Genomic DNA, 10,383 nt, shown 5'->3' with positions numbered 1-10,383 from the left:
ACTGATGCTGAAGCTGAAACTCCAATACTTTGGCCACTTGATGTGAAGAACTGACTCATTGGAAAAGACTCTGATGCTGGGAAAGATTGAAGGTGGGAGGAGAAGGGGATGGCAGAGGATGAGATGGCTGGATGGCATCACTGACTTGATGGACGTGAGTTTGAGTAAGCTCCAGGAGTTGGTGATGGACATGGGTGGCCTGGCGTGCTGCAGTCCATGGGGTCACAAAGAGTCAGTCACGACCAAGCAACTGAACTGAACTGAACTTGTACTGTATAGTAAATTCCACATGTATTTTTGCTATCATATTAAGAGTCAAATTCCTTTTACACAATTTTCAAGCTTCCATTATTGTTTGGATGTCAAACCCTTTCTAAGTTACTATATCTAGTTGGAAATCAATGTAAGAGGTGCAATGAACTTGGAAAGAATCCCAAGGAGAAAGAAAATGTTGAGTTTAGAGACAATGAGGATGAAAAATTAGAATTATTCAACCTAAAGGACAAAAGGCTAAGGTGATCTCCGGTATTTAAATAGAGAAGTACTATTATTTGGAGAATAGAAAGCAGTTTCACTTTCACTGGAGCCAGCACCACAGGAAAAAGATTGACCTGTTGTCTGAGGTATTCTGTTAAAAATAAAGAAAGATATTTTCAGTCTCATTAGTCATTAAGCATTGGAATGTGCCACCAGAGAAGGTTATTAAGACTTCAGTGATTTTTGAAAGAATGTGGTTAATTTAAGCCTAAGCCTTACACAGAAAGTAGATGAAATTTTAGAAGTTCTTTAAACTAATTATTTTGTAACTACCTAACAATAGAGATAATTTTTATCTAGCTGAAGAGTGTTGGTCACTGCTAGGACCTGTTGAACTAAAGTTTACCTCAGCTTTAGGGAAAAGATACTCTAGGATCATACAAGATGATTATTATAAGAGAACCAATACTGTTTTCATAAGACCATAGTTCTGTGGTTTAGAAGATCCTCAGAACATTCATTATGGTGGGTATATTTGAAGAGGCATCAGTCAATTCCAATCAGTAAAGTGAAACTCAAGAGTCAGTGCTAGTATACACACATACATATGCATGCTCAGTCAAGCCCAGCTCTTCTTGAGCCGATGGACTGCAGCCCGCCAGACTCCCCAGTCCTTGGAATTTCCCAGGCAAGAATACTAGAGTGAGTTGCTGTTTCCTTTTCCAGTGGGTCTACCCATCCAGGGATCAAACCCACATCTTATGCATCAGCAGGCAGATTCTTTACCTGCCTAGCCATTAGGGAAGTCTTTTCAAGTATACATGACTTTCTTAACAATTTCCTCATAATACACCTAATTGTCTTTTATTCTACTGTGGCATAGTAGTATACCACTGTGCCACATGCCAAGTTATGTTTTGCTGTGTCATCTTATCACACTTAACAGTTATACAACTTACAGTCTACATTACTGAAAGATGTGATTTACATTCGTTTTCATTCTTCTTGCATTATAGGTGAATGAGTGTGTGTGTGTGTATGTTTTAATGTATCTACCTCCCCTATGTGGTTTTAATTGCCTTCAGTACAAAGGTCATCTATAATCAATCATCTTTATGGTCACCCATGACATCTGCATAGTGTTAGGCACATTGTGGGTGACAATCTATGTTTGTTTGCATAAATAAATAATTTTGGAAAGTATTTTTACTACATCCCTTTCCATTTCTGAATTTCATACCCACAGGTATCATCAAGACAGCCTTGCTCAACATGGATCGAGAAAACAGGGAGCAGTACCAAGTAGTGATTCAAGCTAAGGATATGGGCGGCCAGATGGGAGGATTATCTGGGACTACCACGGTGAACATCACGCTGACTGACGTCAATGACAACCCTCCTCGGTTTCCCCAGAGTAGGAACATTTGATTGAATGACTTTCTTCAGGGAACTTTTGTAAAACTGTAACTTTAAGAATGATATTTATTTTTTCTTTATTGTTATTAATTGCCAGAGTTAGTGAACTTAGTAAGAACTGGCACATTTATTAACAATGAGCTGACAGTACTAATGCTCAGTAGATGTAAACGTTTATCAGTAATTAACTGAGCAGTTGTCTGATATGTCTGTTATTATAAAAGCAATATCATTGTTTTATTTTTCTTTATTAATAAGACTACTACAGACATAAATATGCTTGTGCAGAACATATGTTTACAAGCATGCTGCTATTTGTTAGGAAGAAATCGACTGTATATTTTGTGAATTTAATCAGGCATATAATCTCCTTTAAGTCTTTGCAAGGGGAGGATTTATCATTTTACTGTTTCTAAAAATAAAACTGTAGAAATAACTATGTACTTAAACCATTTGTGCTCATAAATAGTTTTCCACATTATGGTTAACTGAGTTACCGAAAGTCATTTCTAAAATTTTTAACAATCATGATTAGATAAGACGGAAGATGAAGGAAGATAAGTGCCCACTCTTAAAGCAATACACTTGACCTTTTCACTTATAGACCTCAGGAGGTACTGGTTTTCATGTCATTTTTCTTCCAACATCAAAATTCCTTTCTGACCATAAGTCAAAGTCATGTGAAAGTCATGTCCGAATCTTTGCAACCCCATGGACTACACAGTCCATGGAATTCTCCAGTCCAGAATACTGGAGTGGGTACTCTTCCCTTCTCCAGGGGATCTTCCCAATCCAGGGATCGAATCCAGGTCTCCTGCATTGCAGGCAGATTCTTTACTGTCTGAGCCACTGGAGAAAACTATTTAATACCTGAATCCCTTCTTCTAGGAGAAAATAGTTGCCCATCATTAAGTACAAAACCTACTTACTCAAATGTGGCCGTTTTTTTAAAGCCAGTCAACTGATTAAGAGCTTCTTTTATAATGGAGATACACATGGATCAACAAGAAATACTTATATTTTCTTTACTTTTTTAAAAAAAATTATTTTTTATTGAAGGATAATCGCTTTACAGAATTTTGTTTTCTATCAAACCTCAACATGAATCAGTCATAGATATACATATATCCCCTCCCTTTTGAATCTCCCTACCATCTTCCTCCCCATCCCACCCCTCTACATCGATACAGAACCCCTGTTTGAGTTTCCTGAGTCATACAGCAAATTCCCATTGGCTATCTATTTTATATATGGTAATGTGAGTTTCCATGTTACTCTTGCCATACATCTCACCCTCTCCTCCCTTCTCCCCATGTCCATAAGTCAATTTTCTATGTCTGTTTCTCCATTGCTGCCCTGTAAATAAATTCTTCAGTACCATTTTTCTAGATTCTATATATATGCGTTAGAATATGATCTTTATCTTCCTCTTTCTGACTTACTTCACTCTGTATAACAGGTTTTAGGTTCATCCACCTCATTAGAACTGACTCAAATGTGTTCCTTTTTATGGCTGAGTAATACTCCATTGTGTATATGTACCACAGCTTCTTTATCCATTCATCTGTCGATGGACATCTAGGTTGCTTCCATGTTCTAGCTGTTGTAAATAGTACTGCAATGAACAATGGGATACACGTGTCTATTTCAATTTTGGTTTCCCTGGGGTATATGCCTACAAATGGGATTGCTGGGTCTTATGGTGGTTTTATTCCTAGTTTTTTAAGGAATCTCCATACCATCTACTTTTTTCAAGTATTTAATCATAGTTCAGTTCAGTTCAGTCACTCAGTCATGTCTGACTGTTTGTAACCCCATGAATTGCAGCACGCCAGGCCTCCCTGTCCATCACCAACTCCCGGAGTTCACTCAAACTCACGTCCATAAAGTCGGTGATGCCATCCAGCCATCTCATCCTCTGTCATCCCCTTCTCCTCCTGCCCCCAATCCCTCCCAGCATCAGAGTCTTTTCCAATGAGTCAACTCTTTGCATGAGGTGGCCAAAGTACTGGAGTTTCAGCTTTAGCATCATTCCTTCCAAAGAACACCCAGGACTGATCTCCTTTAGAATGGACTGGTTGGATCTCCTTTTAGCTAAATGCAAAAATAGAATAGCTAACTGATTTCTGATTTAATGGGCAGAAGAAAGTTTTTATGAACCCTAAAACATCCATTCAGGAGCCTGACATGAAAAAATCAAGATCACCAACACTTTCTCGCAAAACCTCTTTTCTATGTGGGGATGGCTTGGAGAAGGCGAGCAGGAGGATTTACCCAAAGCTTGTTACCAGGGGACTTCCCCCTCTGCACTCTCTCCGAGAATAAACTGTGCTCCTTTCTGCATAATGTCCCAAGGTGAGGGATAGGAGAATACAGGAAGAGACTGGAGGCACCCAAGTACACTTCCACTTCCCCATGATAAAACTGGCCTCTTCTATCATCTTATCAAGAATGAGCTCAATACTTAGTGAATTAAATATTATTAAAGTATTATACTTTAGTGGGCTTCCCTGATAGCTCAGTTGGTAAAGAATCTGCTTGCAATGTGGGAGACCTGGTTTTGATCCCTGGGTTGGGAAGATCCTCTGGAGAAGGGAAAAGCTACCCACTCCAGTATTCTGGCCTGGAGAATTCCATGGACTGTATAGTCCATGGGGTCACAAAGAATCGAAACGAATGAGCGACTTTCACACTTTAGTAGTGTCATAGCGTAAATTTTCTTTCCAAGGCAATTTGTGTAAATGGTGGGTAAAATGTAATGTGTGAGAGTAGGATAACTTTTGTTTTGCTATTTTGGGGTGGAGGGTGGTGCTAAGGACCTGCTAGCCTGGCATACTTGAACTGAAACTCACAAGTAGTCTCCTTTGACTAATTTTCCAACATGAAGACATAAGAAAAGTGTATGTCTATATAATAAAGTTTTTAATCAGTAGTATAAATACAAGAATGGGAGCGATCCATGTATAAAAAGGACACTAATATTTAAAGGAAAAAAAATCAGTCAAACCTAGAAAAATTTTCAGAGCTTTATTCCTCAATGTATTTATCTATATCCTTAAGTGCAACTAAACCAGCTCCACATATGAGTGAAGGAATCTCATCTCTACTTGGATACATTCTCTGAAGTGCTATAATTTGTTTTCACCTTCAGTTACTATTAGCAATGACAGAAAGAATTCTCAAAGAATACCTAATAACTGGCTTAAAGTCTCAGTTCAGGTTAAATTCTTTTCTATTCTTTCTGCTAGATTACTGCACCCTCCTCTAACAGTTCAGGCTTTCTCACAATCACACCATAAACTTGGAAGCCTACTTACAGGACAAGAAGTGTTTTCCCTTTGCCAAGAGACAAGTCATGAAATAGAAGAAATATTCTTAACAACCATGAAAGTAAAAACATTAAAGAGACAAGGGCACCATTAATGATTTTAAGGAAAGCACAAATCTGCCTGCATCCATGGTACTATCTGAACAAACTGCTAGAAAGTGGGTTTCGTTTTTATTATGATGAGGCGTAATTAGTCTGTGTTTGACTTTATCTGTCTGGTAATTAATAGGTACATATCAGTTTAAAACTCCTGAATCTTCTCCACCGGGCACACCAATTGGCAGGATCAAAGCCAGCGATGCCGACGTGGGAGAAAATGCTGAAATCGAGTACAGCATTACAGAGGGAGAGGGGCTGGACATGTTTGATGTCATCACTGATCAGGAAACTCAGGAAGGGATTATAACCGTCAAAAAGGTAATGTATTTTTTAAAAATACTATGCAAATGAAAGCATTTATTTTTCTCTGGTCCCCAAGTAACTGGGGGCAATTACATCTCACATGAACATTCCTCTCAAGTCTTGCTTATTAATTTTTTTTAAGAGTAAGAGTGTTGCCTGCATTGCACACATGCTAAGATGCTTCAGTCATGTCCTACTCTTTGTGACCCCGTGGACTGTAGCCCACCAGGCTCCTCTGTCCATGGGATTTTCCAGGCAAGAATACTGGAGTAGGTTGCCATTCCCATCTCAAGGGAATCTTCCCAACCCACTGACTGAATCCGTGTCTCTTACATCACCTGCGTTGACTGATGGGTTCTTTACCACTAGCATCACTGGGCTGCCCAATTTTTTTAAAGACCTAGTCTAATTACAGTAAGAGTTCTTTGGTTGGCTTTCAGGAGTTCTCAATAATCTTATGCATTCATTAATTCTATACTTTTTAATAAATTTGTATTGAAAAGTTCCTAAGTAAATAGCATAAACAAATGAAACACATAAAAATACATGAATAAATAGTATAACTGAAGAATAAATTTTAAAACAGACACCATTTGAATGTTGGAGATGCAATAGTACATTCAACAAGATGGTCTCTGCTCTCATGGAACTGCTCTTATGGACAAGAAAGCAAATGAACAAAGAAACACATAGAACTACAAATTCCACTACATGCTTTGAAGGAAAGGGGTAAGACAAGCAGTGACAGAGATGGTTTGAATTAAAGAGAGAAGCTATAGAAAGACCACAAAAATAAAGTAACAAAATGTCCTGCAAGCTCTTTAGCTACTTTTTGAAATGCAATAATTAAGATTTTGTATTCTGAATTCCTATTTTTCTCCTATGTAATCACTACTTTGGAACATGCACACGAAAACTTTATGTTCTGAATTCTTATTTGTCCCCTATGTACTTATTTACCCGCAAAACTGTCATGGAGCAGTATACGAAAAAGTGGCAAAAATTAAAAATCAATAAACTGTGTGCTTCAAAGCTAAAAATAATATTAATTTTGGTTACTGTGTTTAATGAGTTCACTTTTGTCGTGTATGGTGTCATATTTTCTCTCTCCTTTGGTGTAATGTTTTATTTGCTGGTAAATATAAGCATAGGTGGATGTAAACAAGAAGAAAAATTTTCCTCTTAAGCTTTGGATTGTATGTCTTAATATCTGGGAACACAATAAAACATGTTTCAGTGACATTCAGATCAATGTTTTATACTATAATATAATTAGGAAGCCCATTAGTGTGCATTAACCTTTTTAATTTTCTTGGTGCCTTATCAGATTCATGCTGAAATTTTGCCTAGCCGACTAAATCACATTCACTAACATCTTGATTAATTGTGTTTCTAGTGAGCCTTGTCATATTATCATCTAAAACTAAAAGTCAGCAATAAGCATTTGGGTTCACTATGTCTCCAGAAGCAGAGATAACTTCTCCTACAGACCTCTGACAACAATGATCATTGCTTTCTTTGGCAAGTAATTAGCCAGATGCCCTTATCTGGATATCACTTGGAATATTTTAACACCTCATCCCAAAAAAAAACAAAAAAATTTTTTTTAATCTATTTTATCTAAACAAGGAATAGAAAATTAGGCTGCAAACCAGCAGCTCTCCATCCTAGCTCTGATCTTAGTTCCTCCACCAGGGATCGAACACATGCCCCTACACTGGAATCACAGTCTTAACCACTGGACCACCAGGAAAGTTCTTTGACAAATTTTAAACACTCAGTGACTGTTCAGTTAAAGCCAAATGTGATAACATCTGACACAGAATACTCTTCTACGTATTTGCCAACCTGCCCCTGGTGTGGCTTCTGATAGTCAGATATAAGGACTTTTATAAAAGGGGCCTCTTTAGGTTCTCTCCTGCTTCTAGGTGCCCTCTCCTGCCCATCATAAACTTTCATTCCTGGTGCATGATTTCTGCCCACAATTTCATCAGGATTGGTGGCATCTGAACTCCCATGTCTTTTCCCAACATTATGCTGTGTAGTAATGTCTCAAAGCAATATGATCACATTCATTTATCAGTGGTTTGCATTAAAAATGGCTCATGTCTTGACTTTCTGTGTCTTGACTGCTTTAAATATGTCATTTCTTCCTCCCCTCACTTCCCACAAGCTCTTGGACTTTGAAAAGAAGAAAGTGTACACCCTCAAAGTGGAAGCCTCCAATCCTCATGTTGAACCCCGCTTTCTCTACCTGGGTCCATTCAAAGATTCAGCCACGGTGAGAATTATGGTGGAAGATGTAGATGAGCCGCCTGTTTTCAGCAAACTGGCCTACATCCTGCAAATAAGAGAAGACGCTCAGATAAATACGACAATAGGCTCGGTCACAGCCCAAGACCCAGATGCTGCCAGGAACCCTGTCAAGTAAGCACGCTTCTGTGACATGTCTCTTCCATAAGTTTGTTGATTTAAATTCAAATATTCACTTGCAAATTGGAAAGGATGAATCCTTTTTTCCAATTAGTTGTATCTTCCTTTAAAAACTACTTTAAAGTACTTTTACTACCTTTACACTTCTTGCACAATATAAAATATTATTTTAGCAACTAAATAAACCTTAAAAACTCAACATTTGGGGATTGCCCTGGTGGTTCAGTGGCTAAGATTCTGCCCTCCCACTGCAGAGGGAATGGGTTCGATCTCTGGTTGGGGAACTAAGATCCGTATGCCTTCAGTCAGCCCCCAAAATTATATTTTTAATTTGGGAGGAAGGCATAAAATGAGCTGTAAGGAGTTTATTGCTTATATGGGAGTGGTACAAGGTAATGCAGTTGAATGGGCTGGGATTTCTTCTCAGGTCTTAGATTTGTCAAAGTTGGTGGAGGAAGCACTTTTAACAAAAAAGGCACTAGGCTTGAAAGTCTGTTTTTCGAGTGTGGAAGAACCTACCATATAACACTTACAGGCAGAATTATGCTCCATTTGGATGCGTAATTTTTTTCCTTTTGCAGACATGGATAAAAACAAGCACAGTTTCATGATATATGTCTGGGAAATCATGGGGAAATTAATAGAGTTGAGTCCAAATATATACCAAGTAAGCAAGCTCTATTTTCCCTGTACATCTTCACTGTAAATTACATTGTAAGAAGGCCTCATGGCTCTTTGAGACCATCATTGCTTAAGTATGCTAGAATCTTATCACAAAAGCACTGGAATCCACAGCTTCAAGCCTTTACCCATAGCTTAGTTGACTCGCTGAGAAAAGAGCTAAACCAGAATAGTATTGTGTCTATTATTCCCCGTGAAGAAAGTAAGCAGGCTGAGAAGTTGTGCCAGTGAGTCCAAAAATTTCTGCTCAGGGCACTTGCCATGTGCCAGGCTTGTTCCAGGCACTAGGGATATGAGTGAGAATAGTACCCAGTCCTGATTGCAGGGAGCTTGCATTCTAACTGGGGAAGACAGAAATAAGCAAACAATAAATATGTGACAATGTTAGTTGCTCAGTCATGTCCAACTGTAGCCTGTCAGGCTCCTCTGTCTATAGAATTCTCCAGGCAAGAATACTGGAGTGGGTTGCCATCCCCTTCTCCAGGGTACCTTCCCAACCCAGGGACTGAACCTGGGTCTCCTGAATTGCAGGCAGATTTTTTACTGTTTGAGCCACCAGGGAAGCCCTGTGATATGTCAGGTGACACTAAAGTGTAAGCAGCAAAATAAGACAGAGAAAACAAAGGGTGGGATTTCCCTGGCAGTCCAGTGGTTAAGACTCCATGCTTCCAATGCAGTGGGCTTGGGTTCAATCCCTGGTCAGGGAACTAAGATCCCCCATGCTGTGTGGCATGGCCAAAAGAAAGAAAGAACACAAAGGGCATCTGGATACTATCTTAGTGCAGTCAGGCCTGGCCTTGCTGGAAATCATTTGAGTAAAGCTTTGAATGAAAGGAAGGGATGAACCACACTAATATCTTGGGGAAGAAGGTGCCAAGAAGAGGGAAAAGCAAGGGGAGGATCTGATATCAGAGCTTGCCTGGCATATGGGAGGAGAGGCCGGCCAAGCTGAGAGCAGTCGCAGATGAAGAGAAATTACGGTATCAGGTATCAGGCAACAGAGGTTCGGTAGGTGGTGAGCGAGGCAGGTCCTACTGGGATTTGTGGGCCCTAGAAGGAAATGGCAACCCACTCCAGTACTCTTGCCTGGAAAATCCCATGGATGGAGGAGCCTGGTAGGCTACAGTCCATGGGGTCCCGAAGAGTCGGACACGACTGAGCAACTTCACTTTCACTTTTCACTTTCATGCATTGGAGAAGGAAATGGCAACCCACTCCAGTGTTCTTGCCTGGAGAATCCCAGGGACGGGGGAGCCTGCTGTGCTGCCATCTATGGGGTTGCACAGAGTCGGACACGACTGAAGTGACTTAGCAGCAGCAGTAGCAGCAGTAACCACTGTATTTTATTCTGATTGAGGTAAGAAGCCACTGGCAAGCTTTGAGCAGACTTAACTAATCCAAAACTACTGTCTAAATGGATCGCATTGGTTGTTGCATGAAGAATATTTTTTTTGCAGATGAAAGACTTTGAGGTTCCAAGGCAGTTGTTTCCTAACTTTTCAGCCACTGAGCCCTTTGTTCAAATGAAATCTCATGGCAAGTCCCACAACTAAAACACCGAAATGCCTGGCTTATTTTCAGAGAATAATTTTAAATATTTGGGAAAAAAGACTTTCTTGTTTTATCATTCTACTGGAATATCTCCT

At 39.4% G+C, this 10,383-nt stretch overlaps 1 protein-coding gene across 2 annotated transcripts in view; it reads left to right on the top strand.

Annotated features, from left to right (window-relative positions):
- CDH6 (cadherin 6, type 2, K-cadherin (fetal kidney)) overlaps nt 1-10,383 on the top strand; it is a 152,390-nt gene that overhangs the window by 120,954 nt on the left and 21,053 nt on the right. For both annotated transcript variants that reach the window (XM_010853842.1, XM_010853843.1), the window contains exons 5-7: nt 1,724-1,891; nt 5,451-5,638; nt 7,797-8,050. In XM_010853842.1, coding sequence (XP_010852144.1) covers nt 1,724-1,891; nt 5,451-5,638; nt 7,797-8,050 — 610 coding nt within the window. The remainder of the gene's footprint in view (nt 1-1,723; nt 1,892-5,450; nt 5,639-7,796; nt 8,051-10,383) is intronic.

This window comes from Bison bison, unplaced genomic scaffold (genome assembly GCF_000754665.1).
Source record: "Bison bison bison isolate TAMUID 2011002044 unplaced genomic scaffold, Bison_UMD1.0 scf7180017864331, whole genome shotgun sequence".
In the NCBI taxonomy this organism is placed as follows: domain Eukaryota; kingdom Metazoa; phylum Chordata; class Mammalia; order Artiodactyla; family Bovidae; genus Bison; species Bison bison.
The sequence above is the reverse complement of the archived record's forward strand: the minus strand, read 5'-3'. Positions and strand labels throughout refer to the sequence as shown.